General features: G+C 37.5%; 1 protein-coding gene across 1 annotated transcript in view; it reads left to right on the top strand.

Moving 5' to 3' along the window:
- The window catches only part of LOC120523286 (bromodomain and WD repeat-containing protein 3-like), a 146445-nt gene that overhangs the window by 67991 nt on the left and 54020 nt on the right, over positions 1-24434 (top strand). Inside the window, 7 exon segments of the mRNA XM_039744473.1 lie at positions 169-288; positions 779-886; positions 1573-1697; positions 2808-2890; positions 6661-6772; positions 6918-6979; positions 9193-9348. Coding sequence (XP_039600407.1) covers positions 169-288; positions 779-886; positions 1573-1697; positions 2808-2890; positions 6661-6772; positions 6918-6979; positions 9193-9348 — 766 coding nt within the window.

Below are 24434 nucleotides of genomic sequence, written 5' to 3'. Positions count from 1 at the left end.
CTGTAATTTAGACAAGTGTTTTATTATCTGTGCAATCCAACTTTGCTTCCAATTACTGTATATACAGTACATATTTAGTCCACCTCATTTGTGTATATTTAGTTTTTTTTTGTTTTCTGTGGATGTGGAAGATGAGGGAAAAAAATATTGTATTGTTATTATTTACAGCAACGTGCTCTTAGATCAGAAGTGATTCCCATTCCTTCTACAGAATTCTGTCCTCCTCCATCTTGGATTATTGATGTTATTCCCCGAAAGTCCCCTTTTGTTCCACAGATTGGTGATGAGGTAAAATTCATTCAATATGCTATAAGTCAATATTCTCTGCTTGTACTGCTTCCTTTTTTATAGCTGGATCATCTTTGTTGTTTTTCTTTTCAGAAATGTTGATTTTTATGGGTTTTACCTAGGCTATAAGGTTGTTGTTTATTTTATTCAGTCATTTTTTTATGACAGCAACAGAAGTGATTAGCTTCATATCATAATCAGTATAAGCGCTAAAGGGTATGCATTTTGAAGGAAATATTTTGTGCAGTAATGGTTCTTGTATACTTTTGAGTTTAAAACAACTTTCTTAATTTGTGTATTCACAGTAAATGCCTAGTTATGTATGAATAATTGTAACTAAATTTGTATATTTTACATTTTTACATATACATTTCTTTTTTTAAGCTTGTTTTAATGGAATAACCAAGTTTTAATGGAATAACCAATCATATTTAAATTTATTGGTTTTTGAATTTTGTTACAATGTTGAAATTTTTTTTTGTCTTTTTAGGTGATATACTTCCGTCAGGGCCATGAAGCTTATGTTGAAGCAGTAAACAGAAACAACATTTACAATATTAACCTTGAAAAGCAACCTTGGAGAAAAATGGAACTCAGAGTAAGACATTGTTGTAAATAACTTCTTGAAACCTTCTCTGTCCTTTTCTCCTATGCTTGTTCTTCTAAACTCAAAATGAAATTACAAGCTGGAGCATTAGAACCTAATTTAGAAATTATTTATGAGCATTAATTTTCCTGGGAAGTGTCACAAACCTTTTTTAACTTTTGAAATGTTAGTTAATACGTAATAAATTGTATTGTTTCTCTAAGATATGCATGTTAGATTAATTGGAGATTCCAGGCTGGCCTTGCCTAAATTTAAGTATGTGTATGAGTATGGGCGTTATAGACTTGTGCCAAAAGCTGGTTTCTGTCTTGTGCCTGATGTTGTAAGGGTGAGCTTTTGTCCCTGTGGCCCTGAATTTTATTAAACAGGTCTGAACATGTTACTTCTATGAGAATGTGTGTATATAAAGTACATTGTATTGTTTTCTTAAAGTATAATCAGTGATTCTTGTTTACATCAGTAAAACAAATGGAAGTAAACTTATATTAATTTTGCCTTTTATATTGTAAAGTGGAGTTTTACTGTTGACTTGACTATTTTTGAAATTGATTTCTATTTTATTAATAAAAGTGGTTAACCAAATTTTTTCAGTATATCCTGAAAATGGTTTTTATTAGCATATTCAATAAGGTTAGCTAATTTCATTCTGAAGCAAATGTTTTTTTTTCTCATAATAGGATCAAGAGTTTGTTAAAATTGTTGGAATTAAATATGAAGTATGTCCTCCAACCCTGTGTTGTTTGAAGCTTTCCATTATAGATCATGGAACTGGAAAGGACTCTGACAGATTCTTCTATGTTACGTATGTACAGATCATAAACAGTCATTTTTTACAGTAGCTAAAAAGTTTACTTTTGCCTTCATAATAAAATATGTACCAGTTTGAATGTTTGATTTTCTAAGAATTCTGACAAATTAAGCTTACTGAAGATTGCATCCTTTAATCAGCCAGTTTTACATAAGGTCAGGTGAATAACTTCAGAATTAACTATTTTGAACTGTATTACCTTCAAATTATTTTGCTTGTTTTATGAGATAATAATAGCCTTCAAAAGTTAATACCAGAACTTTTATAATACTCACTAAACATAGTGTATTGCTGTTTACATTTTATTTTCCTGATATTTTCATTGGATGTATCTTACAAATAACTAAATTTGCTTCACTTATTGCATTAAATCATTGAGTTAGTCATAAAAACTGTACTGACAACACCACAACATTGCCAACCTGAAAAAACAAATAAGTGAACAGTTCTTTTTGGTGTGCTAAACTGATTGAGGCAATTCTGTACCCAACTCTAACATGAATACTTTGACCTAGTGTGTGTGTTTTTTTTTTAAATTAATAAGTACGTGATTATACAGTGGTGTAAAATGCTCCTAAAACACTTCCGGGAGATTAGATTAATTAGCAGCACAGTGTGAAGTTTTGCACGTTTCTCTATGTTTTAATAGGTGATTTTGAATTGGTGTCTTTGTGAGTAAATGTGTATGTGCCATGGGTGTTCCCCACAGGAGAATACTGTCTCATGCAAGGTTAGTTCCTGTCATGCACCCATAATTTTTGGCACAGCCTGTATCTCCCTCGACCAAGAATTGGATTAAGTGGTTTTGGAAAAAAACAATTTTTTTTAGTATTGTTCTGTGGTGTGCAGTTTAATCTTTTTTTAATATATCTTTACAACACTAAACTTACTGTTTCTGGGGTTTGAGCCTGCCTTGCTCTGGAAGCTGCTCTGATAGGTTGCAGGCTCCAAATGATACTAAATATGAAACCATGGATGCAACCATTAGTTGTATTGTAGTCAGTGCAAACCATTGCCTGCTTTTCTTTATTTGTATATTTAACTTGTTCATGTTCATCTTTAGCGTACAATACACTTTTAGGTAATTACATTTCTTTATCACAGGTACCATGACATGCCTGATGTAATTGATTTTATTGTGCTACGACAATGCTATGAAGAAGCAAGACATAGAAACTGGCAGCCAAGTAAGGCACTTTTTATATCAAGACAATGTCATTTTGATCAAGTAAATTAATATGTGAAAAATATTTTAACATTCTTTTTTTTTATATCTAAAGAAAGATTGTCAGAGTCTTCTAAATGTATATTCTTGTACCTTCAGTGTTAGTGTGTTTTAATTTTTTTTATAAAGGCTATGAAGTGAATTGCATGCCGTCTAATCTGATAGCAGTTAGACTTAACATTTTTATCTACTGTGTGAATGGATGGTACCTACCATATTACAGAATCTGTTCATTTTCCAGACACATTTCCATTGGCTAACCTTACATTTAAAACTAACAGAAGTGAAATGATCAAATAGTCAAGCTATTTTTAGACACATCACTATTTATATCTCATGTATTAATTTGCATCAGCATTAGTGCAGTTTACAACTGTTGTGATGTCTTGTGTGCTTGACTATGAATTTTTGCAGTTGTGTTCTCAAATAAACACATTACATTCATTGAGATTATATTGAGTTTCTTATATGAAATCTCTTGGTAAATGATCCCAAGATCCAGCAGCTTGCTGATTAATCTTAGGATACACTACACTCATGGAGATGTTTACGATAAAGCTTTGCAACTTTCGAAATTTTGGTCTCCAGCAGTATATCATGACTGGAACACTTATTGTTTTTCCTGTTTTAGGCCAGTCATTTTGAACTCTTCAAAGTACAGTGGAGGGGGGGGGGGCGCTCTTGTAAACTATGTGGGTGACATAGATAAAGAATAACCAGACCTTATTTTCACATGAAATAGCTTTTTTTTATTACAGAGAGAGCCATGAAAAAAAATGTCCTCTGTTGTTGCATATATTTTATACTGAATGTTTTATTTTTCCAGAAACTAGTATTGTGAGAGAGTGCATGAGTGAACAAATGACACTTTTTGATTTTAAATTTATTTCTTTTGCCTAAAGTTACCCATCACCAGCTGTAGTTGGATCCACTGTTAACGTTGTGGAATTAGTTGAAGCAGTACATAGAATCTACTAAAAAGCAGATGTGCTGCTTTGCAAACGTTTTAACATTCAAAGGTTTTCAGATGTTGCTGGATTCCAAATGATACTGTAACATTTTGTTCCAGTGTTTTATTGCCAATTCGAAAGCTCAAAGAAACAGATAAAGTTAGTCGACTGTTGTCTACAGCATTGTCATAAACTGGAATATACTGCTTACATAAATATTTAGCTCTCAGTGCTTTGATAGCTTTAAGCTTTCACCTGTGAAATTTTACTAGGTAATTGCCTTATTATTGACCTTTGTTGATGGGTCACTGAAGTCAATGTCACATATTTTGTAGAAAAACTACACTTAGTTTAGGAATCCATGGACACACAGTTTATATGTAGGAAGGTATCAAAACAGAGTCTATATATGTAGGAACGTAATGTAGTGATTCAGAAAAGGACGTATATTGGATATTTATTTTTCATATAAAGACATATTTCTTTATTGTTGGTTACAGTCTGAATTCCTAAATGCTATTGTCATTGATCTTAGTAGGAAAAAGATTAACACTACTGCAAATAATGTTTACATTTTAAGATTTATAACATTAGTTGTTGGCCTATTGATGTAAATTGCACAGTTAAATTCGTTCAGTATTATTAGATGCTCTTATTTCTCATAAATATTGCTTACGGTATGACAAATTTTTTTTTCAAAACTAACGTCTGTTATTATATGTTTACCCTTTTTCCAAGAAAGCCTAATGTGCACTTATCAGGCACTGTATGGTCTCTTTAAAGCTGACCTTGCATCTTTATCTAATAAAATTTCTATATTGTTAGAAACATTAACAAAGAAAAAGTTTTGAATCAGATTTTTTTTTTTTTTTGTATATACTGTGTAGATTAAAGCTTAAAACACATCTTATTATCTATCATTTTTTTCCTGGTAGGGTTCAGATTTATGTAATTTCTTTTATTTGTTTTGCGGCATTCCAGGTAGCAAGTCATTTGTGTCCTAGGTCTGCCCATGGTTTCTTCCAATGCAAGGCACACAAAGTGACCCTTCACTAGATTTCCACAACTCAAATGGTTTCTCTTAATTTAGAGAGGTCCATGACCTCAAATTTGGTGATACTGACTACCAGTTACATAAGACCAAGAAGACAAAATTATCTACGATCAGTGAAGATGGAATCCTCCCATGTCCAAACTGAGTAATGTCTGAGCCTCAGTTATCTGAAGATATGTGATATCTGAAGATCACAAACAAGAAAGAGTTGAAAAGCTTGTCTGCCTTCTCATAGTCAACTTCAAAGGTCTTTATGCTAAAATTGCACAGAAAACCTCATTTATCTTGAAGGCTTACTTCACCTTGACAGACACTAACAGATCCTTATTGCTCCCTTCACTGTTAATTGCATATGCTTTGTGTATATAAGCCTGCTCATCATCGTCAAGAAGTCATCAGTTCATAGCCCAACTCTACTGCAAAATCAACTGTTAATTTTGTATCAGAGATACTTTGTTCGTAAGTCGAAAATGTGAGCAACCTTATATTTGAAAATGATGGTTCTTCTGTACAATCATAGTTTAACATTCATTAATAGTCCACAACACAGATTTATATCACTAACCATCAGGCATTTCCATCATGTGCCAAGAAAGAGTTTAAGTCCTCAGTAGGATTACAGGCCCACTGCTTTTGAAGGAAAAATAAAACAATACTTTGAATAGCTTGCAGCTTGTTTGAAACAAAAAAAATATCATGGAATAGTACCCTTCAGGAGTGTAGTGAGTATCCTAGGATCTCTTCTGTTGGTGCACTGCAAAAGTAGAGAGACAGAGAGAGACCACTTTTAATCAGGAAATCTAGTTCCAGAACCAACATTGTATTTTTTTGCTTCACTGCTAATAATTTGCATTCCTGGCTGTAGAAACAATATTTTTTTCGGATGTGTAATGTTTAGATCTGTCCTCCATACACCTGTTACCTATATTAACATTGTACCTAAAACCCAACACTTTTCCATCTGTGAGGTAATCTCACAGTTAACCTGTAAACAGCTTTATCTGATTGAACCCAGCTGGACCATATAGTATCTCCACCAGGTATTCGCTGACAGAACCACCTCCAGCATTGCATCTTAGTAATCTTATGGAAGTTAGGTTAAATTTACTGAAAACCATAATAAGAATCTGATTTTGTACCCATTTTACAACGGGAACCCTGTCAGAAGCTTCATGTTCTTAATTATATCATTACTGGGACACATAAGCCCCTAAGAAACCCATATGTCATGCTTGTAGGAGTGGTGAAATCCATAATTTCTTAAATTTAATTTGTTGTATAATGAATGCAATATGTAGAATAGGATGATATTCCTGAACTGAATGACCTGGATAATTCTGCACACAGCATTGCATATGTCATCATACATGCTAAACAGAAGACAGTAATTAGTTCATTTTAAAAATATTATTCTGTGTGCATAGCCTTCAAATTCCCCTGATACTATACTACTGTAGATAAAGCAGACTCTGGTAAATGTAATAATGAATTGTAATGATTTTTTAAATTGATGTTAGTTACTATTACTTCATGTTAAAAGCCTAATATTTTGCTTTGATATTTTTTTCTCCTTTGTGTAAATTAACTTTCCAGGAAGATTATGTCACTCAGATAGTAAAAATAATTATTACTTCTGTTTTATTCTGTGGTAAACGTCCAGAATTATATTAGCAAAACTTTTAATTCCTTGAGGATGTCATTAAACACTGTTATGTTTACATTTTATAGATAACCGATTCAGATCAGTTATTGATGATGCTTGGTGGTTTGGAACACTACTATGTCAAGAGCCCTATCAAGCAGACTATCCTGATAGCCACTTTCAGTGCTACAAAGTTCGGTAAGCTTATTCACAGACTGAGTCATAATGTCAAATATCTGATTTGATGTGCTTGGAGATAATACTTGAATTTTAATTGTATTAGAACCTGTTTGACAATTAAGAAAATATATTTATATGTACATATATTTTTTTCTATTATTAGGTGGGATAATGGCGAGATTGAGAAGTTAAGTCCTTGGGATGTGGAGCCCATTCCTGACAATGGTATAGCCATATAGGTCAAAAAAAAAAAAACAGATTGTAAGGCAAAATATATATTAAGTTAGGAAAACTGTAATATTTGTTATCAGAATTTCTTTTTGTGTTTTCTTTTTATACTGACACCACAAATCACAGACTTGATAGCAGGTGTGACATAGATCTGTTTAATAAAACCCGAATCCTAATGCATATTAAATAATCTACTAAGTAGAAATAACTTACACAACAATATATTTTACAAATACAGTAGAACCTCGGTTTACGAGTAACTTGGTTTACGAGTGTTTTGCAAGACGAGCAAAAATTTTTAATAAATTTTGACTTGATAAACGATGTCTTGCAATACGAGTAGTATGGATACACTTTGTCTGCTGAGCGTTATGTGATCACAACTGAGCTGATGGTTGTTCTCTCTCTGTCCTTATCTTGCTTGCTCGCCCAGCGCGTCTCTCTCTCTCATCTCGCTCGCCCAGTGCGTCTCTCTCTCTCTCCTTATCTATCTTGCTCGCCCGCCCAGCGCGTCTCTCTCTCTCTCTGGCAATAGTCTGAGTGCCTCACTCATATAGTCACATCTGTTTACTACAGTATTGTGACTGTGTGTGTGTGCGCGCTGTGAAGTGTGAGTCCCCGTCTTGCTCCCCCAAACACGAAGCTGAGTCTCCGTACTTTTAACACCAGCTTTATTCAGCTTGAAACCGCAACAGCGCTGTTATTTATTGTACCGGGATCTTTAGAATGTTCCTTGTATGACCCATTGACGACAGGCACTTATAGCATGTCTGCGATCTTTTTGGATGCGCTTATACGGCGAACTGCTACAGCGCTGGGAGACTGCGATTGCTTTGGGACGCTTCTCCGCGTGTCGTCCCGCTGGGTGGAATCCACATGAGTTTAGAAACTCACACCAGCCATGATTCTTTTTAAAGGCAAAGTGCAGGTTAATTTGTATTATGTATTTTACTTTATATTTTGTATTAATCATTTTTATATGAATAGTTTTGGGTTGTGGAACGAATCATCTGAGTTTTCATTATTTCTTATGGGGAAGTTCGCTTTGATATACGAGTGCTTTGGATTGCGAGCACGTTTCCGGAATGAATTATGCTCGCAAACCGAGGTTCCACTGTATATAAAAGAAAATAATTGATTACATTAGTATTCACTTCTATTAATATGGCACACATAAATCATTACTGGTGCAGACAATTGATTTTAGAAGTCACATAATTAGTTAAATGTGGATCACCTTTCTGTAGTCAAGGGATTTCAATTAATAATAGCATCTGTATCTGGAAAGTCCAGCTTGTGGTAAGTCAGTATTGTGGCCTAAACTATACAATGAAGACAACAAACAGTCCTGGCAACTCCATGTAAATTGAAAAGCACAAGTCAACAGATAAATACAAGAAAATATCCAAGTCACTGAGTGTCCCTTGGAGTTCTGTCAGATCAGTCGTGAAGAAATAAAAAGAATTTTGTTCAGCTGTACCCCAAATGTAAAGCCAAATACCCATTTAGCTTGACAGAGCTTGAGTAGTTTTGCAAAGAAGAATGGGGAAAAACTGCATTGTCCAGATTTGCAAATCTGATTGAGACCTGTCCACATAATGCTGAAATTCCTGCGTAAGGTGCTTTTGCTAAATACTGACTTGAGCCGAATGAATACTTGCATGATTAATTATTTTGTATTTTACATTTTTAATTAATTTATACCAGTTTGCAGTGATCTGTTTTTATTTTGACATTCCAGAGTCTTTTTTATTCCCTGTGCATCAGGTATCAGAAAGCCAAATAAAATCCACTGTGATGTAAAGTTGTATAACAGTATAATGGGAAAACTTTCTAGAGGGTGAATATTTTATAGTTACATTTATATGCTGTGTCTTTCAAAAAAGATTCCCCTATACTTCAATTTTAAGTAATTATAAATCATGCATTTAATATATATTGCTACTTTTAAATGAAAAAAGCTAGTTTATTTAATTATGAATACTTTAAGACACAACTTATGAAGTACTAAATAAAACTCTTTAAAAAACATTTTTAATAATATTTGAGTATTGTGGATTCAAACATTAAGTTTAAAATTCTTCCTTTTATTTGGCTGAGTAAGTTGGAGTGACCTATATGTATTGATGCCTATTCTAATTATAAAAAAGTTAATATAAGTAAATACTTTCTGTAAAATAGATGACGTTGTATTTTATTCTTAATAGCGCAACTGCCAGATCAAATTGGAAATAGTGTCCCAGTGTCCAGCAGTGAACAGAGTGAATTAATGTATAAACCACAGGAAGGAGAATGGGGAAACAAGTCCCGTGATGAAGAATGTGAACGTATTATTAATGGCATAAACCAGCTTTTGACTTTTCGTAAGTGTGTTTTATTGCATTTAATTTATGACTTACAATAGAATAAGTGATACAAAAATACAAAATAATTCAAGCTGTAGTGCTGTACTTCCCAACTGGCTTCTGTTCCATATCAAGAAAAATCCATTTCAGCACCACTCCCCTTCTGTGTTTGGATTATGTGAATAAAAACCCCAATATATAGCACCCCTTACTACATGTTGGAACTTCAAAAGTCTAAAGAGACCCAATCTTTTTATTTTAGTTTAGCATAAATAAATTGTGTAACTAAATAAATTATGTAACCATTTCTCACAGAGAAAATTGTATCTTTTTTAATTGATGTAGACTAGGTTGTCCTTCTGCCACATAGGTATGGAGGATGGAAGAGAATCCTAGTAATCAAGTAAAATAAGATGAAAAATGAGCAATGTATTGAATATATAAAATGGGTTTTTCATGACAGAGTATTGTCACATCTGAGACTTTTCCAGATAATGCTAATATGGAGTGGGCGTATATCCATAAGTATGTAACCATTAAGCAAAGATTTTCCTGGTATGATTTTGGTATAGGATATTTTTTAAAACATCAGATGTCATGATGAGGCAGGTCCTAGATGACATTTGCAGTTTGCATTTTGTCCTGTACAAGGGGTCCTCAGGTTACAACGTTGCGACATACGACGTTTTCCAGTTTAGGACGCTCAGCCCCATAAAAACTTAAAAAAAAAAAAAATTGAGACGTGAGTGTTTCGGATTACGCTGTTAGCATTGTGCTTACAGACTTACGGGGGTGAACTAGTTTGGTTGCGGGTGGCGAAAGTACGCGGCATATGAGTGAGGGAGTTTGCGAACTACAGTAGTTCTGTTGCATGCTGTGAAAGTGAAAGTAGGGAGTCGAACTTACAACGCTCACTTCCATAAAAACTTAAAAAAAATTGAGACATGAGTGTTTCGGCTTATGCCATTAGCATTGTACTTACAGACTACGTGGGCAAACTAGTTTGGTTATGCGCAGTGGAAGAATACGCAGTAACACAGCAAGGGAGTTGGCGAACTCGTTTGGTTGCATGCGGAGGAAGTGTTCTATTTGTGTTGCTTTGTTTGGCAACTTTTTGGCCCTTATCATGGCTCCTAAACGAAAGTCAGAGTCTTCAGATGGTAGTGTTTCGAAGAAGAGGAAAGCCATCATGATGGAAGTGAAATTAGACATTGTAAAGAGATCAGAAGGAATAAAGTTAAGGAATTTATTTTTAGACATGCTTTTTGTAATTTTTCAGTTATTACAGTACAGTATATTTATGTCCTTTTCCTTTTTCTGTGGCTTATTTGTGTTTTTATGTTCTAGATTATAATTTTGCAAATGTGTTAGGATAGGTAAGTGACTTAGGCTGGGGTGTGTTTCGACTTACACCAAAATTCGGGTTACATCACTGATGTAGGAACGGAACTGTGTCATAACCTGAGGACCCCCTGTATATGTTTTAGATAATGTTAGTTGAGGTAGTTGCGTGTAATTACACAGGTTTTGACTGAGTTACATCATGCTTTGTAAAGCTTGATATAGTTAGTTGGTTTTGTTGATCCCAAGTACTTAAACTCATCAACCTTCGCCAATTCTTCTCCTGGCATCCTCGCCATTCCACTAACCTCCCTCTCATTCACACACATGTATTCCGTCTTGTTCCTAGTGACCTTCATTCCTCTCCTGTCTATAGCATATCTCAACCTGTTCAGTGTCTCCTCGACCTGCTCCCTACTCTCGTTACAGATCACAGTGTCATCAGCAAACATCATAGTCCACGGGGACTCCTGTCTAATCTCGTCTCTCAAACTGTCCATCACCATTGTAAATAAGAAAGGGGTCAGAGCCGATCCCTGATGTAATCACACCTCCATGTTGAATGCATCTGTCACAGACCTCACCACTGTCACACTTCCCTCGTATATATCCTGCACAACACTTAACGTACTTCTCTCCCACTCCCAACTTCCTCATACAATACTACAACTCCTCTTGAGGCACCCTGTTATATTCTTTCTCCAGGTCCACAAAGACACAATACAACTCCTTCTGTCCTCTATACTTCTCAATCAACATCCTCAGAGCAAATATCGCATCTGTGGTGCTCTTTCTTGGCATGAAACCATACTGCTGCTCACTAATCATCACCTCCCTTCTTAACCTAGCTTCCACTACTCTTTCCCATAACTTTATGCTGTGGCTCATCAATTTTATCCCCCTGTAGTTACTACAGCTCTACACATCCCCCTTATTCTTAAAAATTGTTACCAGTACACTTCTTTTCCACTCCTCAGGCATCCTCTCTCTTTCTAAGATTCCATTAAACAAGTATGTTTCCATCTTTATCCTTTATTACCCTAACCTGCTGCACATCTTTCCTAACTTAGTCCCTTTGTCTAGCCAATCGGTACAGGTCCTTTTCTCCCTTCTTAGTGTCCAGCCTCTCATACAACTCATCATATGCCTTTTCTTTTAGCCTTCGCCACCTCTCTTCACCTTACACCTTATCTCTTTGTACTTTTGTCTACTTTCTGCATCTCTCTGAGTATCCCACTTCTTATTTGCCATCCTTTTTCTCTCTATACTATCCTGTACTTCTCCATTCCACCACCAGGTTTCCTTTTCTCGTTCCTCTGACCAGATGTCACGCCAAGCACCCTTCTTGCTGTCACCCTTACTACTACTGCTGTAGTTGTCCAGCTGCCTTATAACTCTTCCCTGCCACCCTGTGCATGTCTTACCTCCTCCCTAAACTCAACCTTGCAGTCTTCCTTTTTCAACTTCCACCATTTGATCCTTGGCTTTGCCCTCACTCTCCTCCTTTTCTTGATCTCCAGCTTCATCCTTCAGACCACCATCCTATGCTACCTAACAACACTTTCCCCTGCCACCACTTTGCAGTCTTCAATCTCTTTCAGAATGATTCTTCTGCATAGGATATAATCTATCTGTGTGCATCTTCCTCCACTTTTGTGCATCATCCTATGTTCCTCTCTCTTATTAAAATACATATTCACCAGAGCCATGTAAATCATTATCGCAAAATCCACTATCATCTGACCTTCTTCATTCCTCTACTTGACACCATACCTACCCATCACCTCCTTGTCTCCTCTGTTCCCTTTACCAACATTTCAATTGAAATCCGCTCTAATCACCACTTTCTGTCCCTTGGGTACAATGTCCATCACTTCATCTAACTCACTCCAGAAATCATCTTTCTCATTCATTACACACCCATCTTGGGGGGCATATGCACTGACAACATTCATCACACCTAGAGTTTCCAGCTTAATAATCATTACTCTGACACTGTTTTCACCTTCCTAAACACTTTTGACATATTGTCCCTTCAGAATAACCCCTACCCCATTTCTCCTCCCATCCACACCATGCTAGAACAATTTGAATCCACCTCCAATCCACTTGGCCTTACTCCCTTTCCATTTAGTCTCTTACACTCACAATATATCACCTTCTTCTCTCCATCATATTGGCTAACTCTCTCCCCTTAGCAGTCATTCTGCAACCATTCAAAGTTCCTACCCTCAGTTCCACTCTCTTTACCTTCCTCCCCTCCTCCTGCCTTCAGACATGTCTCCCATCTCTTCTTCGCCTTCTTCAGCCAACAGTAGCCCAATTTCTGCCAGCACCCTGTTGGCTAGCAGTACTGGTGGCAGCCGTTGTTAACCTGGGCCATTACCGATCCGGTTTGGAAATTTGTATTGTCTGTATATTGATCTGGCAAAATTTTACACCGGATACCCTTTCTGACATAACCTTCCCCATTTATCCGGGTGTGGGACCGGCATGAAGAAACATATTGGATTGTGCATCTCCTGTGGCTGGGATATATGCAACAAGTAATTCACTCCAGACATCATGAAGGTTTGGGGCAGCCACCCGTATATTTTATCCTGGCTGCGAAAGTTTTAAATTATTGAACAGAGATGTTCACAAGACCGAGTCCAAAACAGAACTGTCAGACTGGAGGTGTATATAAATATATATATACAGTGGCACCTCTGTTCACGAGCTTAATTCGTTCCAAAACTCTGGACGTGACCTGAGTTGGTCGCGACCTGAACATAATTTCCCCATGAGATTGTATGTAAATACAATTAATCTGTTCCAGACTGTACGAACTGTATGTAAATATATATTTTTTTAAGCACAAAAATAGTTAATTATACCATCGAATGCACAGTGTAATAGTAAACTAAATGTAAAAACATTGATTAACACTGAGAAAACCTTGAGGAACAGAGAAAACTAACATTGTAATAGTTCGTGCTAGACCCTTTTGAACCACTCGCTATAAACACTTTCTATGAGTTTTAAGCACAGGGAAAAAAAATTGAATGCCACTTCTCTTGCGAAACTTTTCAAGCCATCCTCTACTGGCTTTAAATTTCTCACTTTCGCCATTCGAAGAAGGATTTTTTTTCAGCAATTTGCCATGAAAATTCCTGGCTTTCTCGCATATGATCGTCTTGCTTATGCTATCCCCTGCAAGTTGCTTCTTGTTCAACCACACTATCAATAGTTTTTTCACCTCTTCCAACACTTGAGGCCTCTTCTTGGTTAACATTGTAACTCCTTTTGCCACATCAGCTGCTTTGTTAGGCCCTGCATGCGCAAACAAAAGAAAATGGGAAATCATTGGCGTGTACGAACGCGCGGGTTTTTGTTTGCTACCATAGCGTGTGGTCGTGAACAGATGCAAAATTTTGGCACACTTTTTGATCGTATCCCCGATTTGTACATGTTCAGAAACGTTCGTGACCAGAGGTGTGTATATATACTGTGTGTGTATATATATATATATATATATATATATACATATATATATATATCACTGTTATATATATATATATATATATATATATATTATATATATATATATATATATATATACTGTATATATATATAATTATATATATATATATATGTATATATACACATATACATATCATACATACATATATATATTATATACTGTGTGTATTATACTATATATACATACATATATATATATACACATACTATACACAACGTCAATATCATAAATATATTACGTGTATATATAATAACCGTGTGTACATATATACAACAATAAGTATACATTATACACACTACCGTACATCATATATATACTCATATATATCATATATAATACGTGTGATATATACAATATATACATATACGTGCACATATTATTATTATTACATCATACTAATTCACGTGCAAGCAACACACATACTCATATTATATTACACACACACATCACGACAATACACAATACCACACATTACATATATACATCACATACTGTAATAATACATATATCATACACACACACACACATATCATATATATACAAGTGTACACAACTTATATAATACATAATTACATACCTGTGCAATTAACTATTTACACACACACACACACACACACACCGTATCACACATACACACACATACACACACAACACACATATACCTGTGACACACACACACACACACTCACACACACACACACATAGTACTGTGTACATATACACAAAATACATATTAACATGCGTTACATATATACACATATATATCACACACACACATTATTACATACACATACACACACATATTAAAATACACTGTGTCTACACACACACACATCACACATACATACATATGCACACAACACATACACACACACACACACACACTGCACACACAAAACACACACACAACACACACACACACACACACATACTGCATACATATATACTATATATAACATATGCATTTTTTTATACACACATACTTAATATATCATACATATCGTGTATATTAATATATATATAATACATATGCATATTTTACACAAAAAAATATAACAATACATATACGCATGCATACATATATATTTTAAAACATGCTATATAACATATATATTATTATTTTACAAAAACATATATATTACGATACACATATCATATATAGTACACACACATCATATACATACATCCCATATGCATCATACACATAATACTACATGCATGACATACAACACATTATGACACACACACATATGTACACATGCATCACACTACGCAATACATACTGCTAAACACACACACACATGCTGCACATACACATACGCATGCACATACTATAAACATACATACGTATTCGCACATTATATTACTATTATTTTTATGCACTATACATATACATACATCATGCACATATCATTATATATATGCATGATATTAAATTTAGTTATTATTATATGATATGTATATATTATATGATTATATATATATGTATATATATGTATATATATATATATATATATATGTATGTATATATATGTGTATATGATATGACATGTATATATATATAGTATGATATATATGTTATATGTATGATATATATGTATATATATATGTATATGATATATATATATGTATCATATGTATATGATGTATTATATATGTATATATTATATATGTATGTATATATATGTATATATATAGTATAGTATGTATATATATGTATATATATATATATATGTACATTAGCAAATACATACGTAGTATACTATACATGTACATACATACGCATACGTATATATATATGTATATAGCATAATGATACTATATATGTACACCATATATATATAAGGTAGTATATATCATTAATATATATTATTACAGGCATACACACGCAACACACACATATATATATGTAATGATTATGATATATTATACCCTAGGCACGCACACACACTGCACACACATCACAACAGCAGCATACACGCACACACACGCACATGCACATACCATACACACACACACAGGACGCACACATAGACACACACACATATACGCACACACACACTACACATATTAAAAGCAGCAATTATTACTAAGACTATAATTAGTATATATATATGTATAATATATATATAATGATGCATGATATGTATATAAATATATAAAAATATAATAATTAATATATATATATATATGTATGTATACATGCATACACAATAAATATATGTATGATGAATATGCATGTAGGGCAGTAGGGGCAGAGTGCACCCTTCAACCCTCAGGTATGACTCCAAACACCAGGTAAAGTCCACACTTTATTGTTTAACAACAAGTGCACAAGCACCCCACACTACCATATAAAAAAACCCATAAAAAACACAATAACCTCCCCCCCGCCCAGACACTTTGCTCCTTTCCCCCCCAGCACAGCTCAGTGTCTGGACTGAGGCACCGTCCTTTATAGGCCCTGACCCGAGGTGTTCCTGTCCCAGCAGTCCACAGTTCCCTATTCCTTCCGGGTCAGCAATCAGTCCATTACTTCAACCCGGAGCACGCCATACCTTCCTGTCACGTGACCGTGGACGTACTCCCGGTCATAAGGCACAACAGAGCCCATAAGTCCCCCACAGCGACTCCTGGTGGCGCCTAAGGTATTCAGCAGGGCTGTGATAAATACCACAGAGTCCATAAGGCCTGCTGGACCTCGGGCACGATCCGCTGTCGGGAGAGCTCCTCCGTCGGCCAGGGGTGCGGACTGCCTCGGAAGCCGGCAGTCTTCCACAGTTCCCCTTAGTGATTTCCTGGGGGGAGCTGCCCCTGAGGGGACGCCCCTCCTCCAGGAGGACGCCTTTTCCGGCCTTGAATGCGTCCTGTCCTCGAAGTCGAACCTTGAGGGACGGTATTTCCTGTCCCCTGGACAATAGCGCTCGGGCCGGTCGCCGCAATTATAGCACCGACGAAGTCCTCCTGGTGCTTCCTCTGCGGGACCAAAACACCTCGAAACTCCGTCAGCCGCCCCCGCCTTCACCTGCCAGGGAGGGCATTACGGCCCTTGGCTGCCCTCAAGCCTTCTTCCATTAGCGTCGGAGACCCACCTTCCTTTTGGGATCTCCGCTGATTTGGGGCTTCAGCTCAGCCTGAGGCTCTCATGGAAAGGAGAGAGCCTCTTTGCGTCTGCACACCCGTTGTCCCACGCTTATTAGGTTCGCGCCATTAGTACCGACCGCCCGATGTACAGCACCAACCAGCTGCACCGTACGAGCGCGCCCCGGCACCTATCACCGGCGTAACTCCGATTGAGACCGGTCGGTCCTCGGAGCCGATTGCCCCGGAAAGCCACGCCACGCCATGCCCCGGCCGTTTTGCTCCAGTCCCACCTTTCCCGGTCATCATGCCCCAGTCCCTTGTCGGGCACACAGTGCTTTGACACGCCACTCATTCTCAGCGGTGCCCGACGCACTGTGTCCCCTTACACTCTACGACACGGAGGGACTCACCTGTACCCCGGATCGATCATCTCCGGAGGTTCCTGCCCAGCCGCTGCACGAGTCCTGTAGACCCTTTAACGGGCTGCAGCCGCGCTCCCAAGTCCTCCACACGCCCTTCAGCTGTTGTAAGTCCTGTAAGAAACACCGTAGGGTGCGAGGTATTCCGAGCCCCGTAAGTCCAAACAGTTACCGTTTACGGCGGAGTTGTTTGCGCTTCGCATTCGCCACCCTCGCCGGGCAATGAGCACGCCCTCCTGGCACGTGTTCAGCTGGGCCGCGCAAAGGCTCTTGGGACTTGAGTCCTCAGAGGACGGCTGGCTACTACAGTCGGCCGCGATCTGCCTTCCACATCGCAGACTGCCAGCCACAACCCGTCCTCTTTGTCGGCGGTTTTTCTTTCGGCGGCGCCGCCGCCTTCCTCCCCTTCGAGGAGGCTCGACCCGCTGGGACGTCCGCCTCGTGCGGCGGACTCGGTTTCCTCCACCGCCCCGACATCCCCGCGTGACCAGTCTGTTGTCGCCGACCGCGGCTGTCTCTAGCCGTCCTTGCGCCACGGCTTTGTCTTCTGGGAGCGCGCCATTTTGTCAAGCAGTGAGTCAGTTGCGGCACCGCTGCAAGTTTCGGCGGGCGCCTGCAAACATGATAAAAATAAGACGGGGCGCCGGGCGGTTTACCTGCAGCCGCCGCAATGGAATCGCGGGACCCCGGACCGCCTAGGAGTATGATGCGCCGGCAGTTGTCCGCGTCGGGCTTGTTTGGCCCGCATCACGCCTGTCTTCCTCGCCCCGGCGTCAGGTCCAGGACCTCGCTGTCTGCCAGGCCCTGCAGCCAGCTGGGACTGACCTTCTTTCCGGTCTTTTTCCCCATTACCCGGATCGGACCAGCCACAGTTGTAGCTTCTGTAAACGGGTGGTGTTTGACCTCCAAAAGATGTGGAACCCAGAGGGTTGTCTGCCCACACAAATTTATTTTAGCGCAGGTCCCCTGCCAACAGACGGCCAGAGAATCCTGCCGACTCACGCCAGTGTGGCAGTAGGGGGCAGTAGTGCACCCTTGAACCCTCAGGTATGACTCCAAACACCAGGTAAAAGTCCACGACCTTTTATTGTTTAATAACAATGTGCACCAAGCACCCTCCACACTACTCATATACAATAAACCCACTCTAATAAACACAATAACCCCTTCCTCCCGCCCAGACACTTTGCTCCTCTCCCACCCAGCACAGCTCAGTGTCTGGGCTGAGGCACCGCCCTTATAGGCCCTGACCGAGGTGTTCCTGTCCCAGCAGTCCACAGTTCCCTATTCCTTCCGGTCAGGGCAATCAGTCTATTACTTCAACCCGAGCAACGCCATACCTTCCTGTCACGCGTGACCGCGACGTACTCCGGTCATAAGGCACAACAGAGCCATAAGTCCCCCACAGCGACTCCTGGTGGCGCCAAGGTATCCAGCAGGGCTGTGTATAATACCACAGAGTCCATAAGGCCCCTGCTGGACCTCGGCACATCCCGCTTTTCGGAGAGCCTCCTGTCGGCCAGGGGTGCGGACGCCTCGGAAGCCGGCAGTCTTCACAGTATATATATATATATATATATGTATGTATATATATATATATATGTATGTATGTATATATATGTGTATATATATATATATATATATATATATGTGTATATATATATATGTATGTATATATGTGTATATATATATATATGTATGTATATATATGTATATATATATATATATGTATATATGTATGTGTATGTATATATGTATATATATATATATATATATATGTATATATATGTATATATATATATATATATGTGTATATATATATGTATGTATATATATGTATATATATATGTATATATATATATATATATATATATATATATGTATGTATATATATATATATATATATGTATGTATATATATATATATATATATATATATATATATGTATATATCTATACTAATAAAAGGCAAAGCCCTCACTCACTCACTGACTCATCACTAATTCTCCAACTTCCGTGTAGGTAGAAGGCTGAAATTTGGCAGGCTCATTCCTTACAGCTTACTTACAAAAGTTGGGCAGGTTTCATTTCGAAATTCTACGCCTAATGGTCATAACTGGAAGGTATTTTCTCCATTAACTGTAATGGAGTTGAGCTGGAATGACGGGGCGGAGTTTGGTGTGACAACATCACGCCGCCCACGTAATCACGTGAACTGATTGTCAACGCAGTGCGTAGAAAACCAGGAAGACCTCAAAAAGCGCTTAAGAAAACATGCATTATATAATTGAGAAGGCAGCGAAAACAATAAGAAGCGAAGAAAGTGACATATACTACCATATTCATGAGTGCTGCTACCTCGAAAGAAAGCAAGGTGTAAACCTAAACTTTAAATTAAGTTCATAGACAGGCTACGCATGCGTTTCACATGCCCACAGGTAATGCGGGATACAAGTTTAATGAGAGGACGAGGATATAAACGAGAGTTTTGATCACTTTGTAACTAAGTTAAAATTGTAGGTGAAGGGGTGTGCTTATGCAAATTCGAGAGACTGTGTTTGTGGGGATTGACAGTTAAGGCGGGTGGGGAGTCACGCCATCATCTCCCTCCCATTTACCTCATTTCGCTCTGAGCTGAGCTCGCGCGCCGTCTTCGAAGCAACTTTGTCACACTGCCACCAAATACTCACAGAAAAATCCACAAGTTAATACACACGCTGTCTCTAGAGTTTCTCCACACTGAATCCTCCAGGCACTACTTACAAAAGGTTACATTGACAATCGTGTTACGTTATTTTTAAAATCTTTCCTTTTCTTAGCACAAGCACAGCTGAGAAGCTTCGATGCATGTGCTCCATAACGCGTTAAAAATAATGCATTTAATCACACTTTGCATTACAAGCAAAGGGAGCTTTTGTCAATGCATGATTTCCTGGTACACGATTACATTGATCAGCATCCCGATTCATTTTACCCTCGCACCACCTTAGTTTGAGAAGAAGTATGAAAAATATGAGGTTAACACAGAAAAACAGATCACCAATTCAAGCTTTATGAATAATCGATTCGCCATCAATAATTGTTTTGGTAAAGCCATCCTCCTTCCATTTTATAATTTTTCCGCCACTAGCCATGATTAAATGAACGGTAAATAAAGTAAGAGCAAAGCGAGGGTGACTTATTTAGGCAGGCATATATATGACAGCAACACTCATGACAATGTCAATCATGTTACGTTATTATTAAAATGTTTCCTTTTCTTTTTCATTACTTCTTTAACACACTACTTCTCCTCTGAGGCGGGTATTTTGCTATATATATAATATATGAATGACCTCCAAAGAGCGCTGAGACTTTTGATATCATGAACGTGTCTGCAAAACTGTGTCTCCTGCCCAGCAAAAGTCGAGCAGCCAGCGCGCGTGCATAGCTGCGCCGGCCTTTGAGACGCTGACTGCGCTTCTGCCTTAAGTCAAAGTGAGCACTTTTAATTTTTTTCATCCTCCCCCTGCGCTATAGCCCAGACAAGTGCAAACACGGACCCCTTTTCTACACCACGGCAAAATAATATTAAGGCGATTCACACTTTCTTTTGCGTTTGATTATGAGGTCCTCAGCTCGGATTATGAAGACACGCATACGAGTGGAGGACTGACAGTGCCATCACAGCCGATTAATGGCGGGACGTCTCACCAGTCTACACAAGACCCACCCCGACTGTCCCCAAAAGCGATCATAACGCCAGCGAACACATCTCTCTATACTATATAAAAGAAAAGGCAACTTTCCTTTCTTTACACCTTTTTTCCTTTTATCCCAAACCAAAGCCTTTCTCTCTTAACACTGCAGAGGACACAAAACTAATTTTCTTTAAATGCCGGTAAGGCACATTACCAGAGGCACAAATTTGAACGCTCACATAGAAAATGTAATTTCTATACCACAGCCGTCGTGTAGCGCCTTTCAAAAGGGATCAACTACCGAGAGATGATCCATATACATTTTAGCTGCTGTTAGTTACTTACCTGTTGTGTTACACAGTCTTTAAAATGTAGTTTACCGAAACCACTCCAGTAGTGCTCAATGTACCTGTACTTCTTAAAGCGTTAATGTTTTACTGTTTAATAACTTATAGACTATATTTTATTATTTTTCCCTTGCACTCAGTGACCAAAGCTATACACACACATATAGACACATACAAACATACACACAAGTATATGTATGTGTATATATATATGTATGTGTATATATATATCTATGTGTATATATATATATACAAACACACACCCCATCTATATTTATATATATATATATATATATATATATATATATATATATATATACACACACACACACACACACACACACATACATACATACACACATATATATAATTTGTGTGTGTGTATGTATGTGTGTATATATGATGTAGATAGGTATGTATATATATAAGTGTATATGTAGATATGTATATAGATATGAAGATATGTATGTGTACTGTATATATGTATATATACTGTATATATGTATGTGTGTGTGTGTGTGTGTGTATATGACAGCAGCAATCCAAGCTGTGAGAAAACGGTAAAAAGGAGGCGTGTCAGACGTCGTGCTACATTTTCTGATGCAGCTAGATGAAAAAAACTTTGTGACGCTGCCGCCAAATACACAAAACAATTACTTTGACAATCATGTTACGTTATTTTCAAAATGTTTCCTTTTCTTTCCTTTCCTTCTTTAACACACTACTTCTCCGCTGCCTATATATATAGATAGATAGATAGATATGAGAACAACACTCATATCAATGACAAAACAATTACATTAACAATCATGTTACGTTATTTTTAAAATTTTTCCTTTTCTTTTCGTACCTTCTTTAACACACTACTTCTCCGCTCTTGAAGCCTTGGTATTCTGCTAGTATATATATATATATATATATACAGTGATCCCTCGCTATATCACACTTCGACTTTTGTGGCTTCACTCTATCTCGATTTTTTTTCCTCATACACGCTTACGTCACTACACATGCGCTTTCTGAGAACTTTTATCTAAGCCCTACGATGGCTCATAAATGTGCTGCTTTTTCTAAGCCTTCTGACAATAAAACTAAGCGCCCGGAGGAAGATGCTTACTATCCAGGAGAAGGTGAAACTCTTGGATATGATTAAAGATGGCAATACCCTACAAAAGCCTCCTCACGCATATGAAAAGACAGCGCCAGCAACTGCCTATCAAGATGTTCTTCAGCCGCGCACCCAGACACCCACTGCCTACTCCTAGTACTTCTTCACTGAAGACAACGCACCTGCTGATAATACTGCACCACCTCTGAAGACTCTCCTACTAAGGTTGTGCCTTCATAGGTTAGTGGTTGTGTGCAATTAAATGTACAGTACAATAATCTACTATATAAAAGCGTTCGGGATTGTCCTTCCGTCTCGTGAGTGCAAAGCGTAGCGGTATTCCACTTATTACAGACTGACTACTTGCGGCGAGGCGAGTGCGACGCAATGTGAGCAGAGTTCTGTGCCCACATCGTTCCCTTGCTTTTTGTAGATGCGCTGGAAAAATAGACAAAATTATGTCTCTGGAAATAATTAATGTTGGTGGAGTACAAATGCCTCACCGCGTAGTAAATATCAGGGGAGATGGTGCTTGCTTATTCTCATCTATAGCTTATTTAGTGCATGAAGCTCCGGCTTTAGCGGTACAGATTCGGGCTGACATTGTACGACTTTGGACAGGCACTTGAGGGGATAAAAAAAACCTTAGGTTTTTGGGAGATGTTATGAATGGGCACTTTGATGTTCTCATTCCCTACACTTACATGCCTGATGTACACATGGAGCGCACAAAAATGAGGGATAAAAAGTCGGTAAGCCTTAAAAAGGCGAAAGTGCGCCTAGTAATATGATATTTGTAACGTCTGTCTAATTTTCTCTTATTTTGTCTAATATATTGGGTATCTGAGTGTAATGGTGACTAAAGGGTGTTATTTCATGTCTAGAGGGCTCTAATAATGTTAAAAAGCGTATCTAGAAGGTCGTAAACAGGTTTTCTATACTCTTAACTGTGAAAATATTCGATTTATGAATAAAGAATCCTAGACAGATTAACCGTGATAAACGAGGGTTCACTGTATACACATACATACATACATACATACATACATACATACATACATACATATATATATATACACACACACATATATATATATAATATATATATACTAGCAAAATAGTAGTGTGTTAAAGAAGTTATGAAAAAGAAAAGGAAACCATTTTAAAAATAACGTAACATGATTGTCAATGTAATTGTTTTGTCACTGTTATGAGTGTTGCTGTATATATATATATATATATATATATATATATATATATATATATATATATATATATATATATATATATATATATATATATATATATATACACACAGTATATATAGCTGATTACCGATTGGCTTAGCTCACTAAATGCAAGGGAAAAAAATAAAATGTAGTCTATAAGTTATTAAACAGTAAAACATTAACGTTTTAAGAAGTAAAGATACATTGAGGACTACTGGAGTGGTTTCGGCTAAACTACGTTTTAAAGACCGTATAACATAACAAGTAAATAGTACTAACAGCAGCTAAAATGTATATGGATCATCTCTCGGTAGTTGATCCCTTTTGAAAGGCGCTACACGACGGCTGTGGTATAGAAATTACATTTTCTATGT

Source organism: Polypterus senegalus, chromosome 2 (genome assembly GCF_016835505.1).
Source record: "Polypterus senegalus isolate Bchr_013 chromosome 2, ASM1683550v1, whole genome shotgun sequence".
NCBI classification, from domain to species: Eukaryota; Metazoa; Chordata; class Cladistia; order Polypteriformes; family Polypteridae; genus Polypterus; species Polypterus senegalus.
This window is presented reverse-complemented; position numbering and strand designations above follow the sequence as displayed.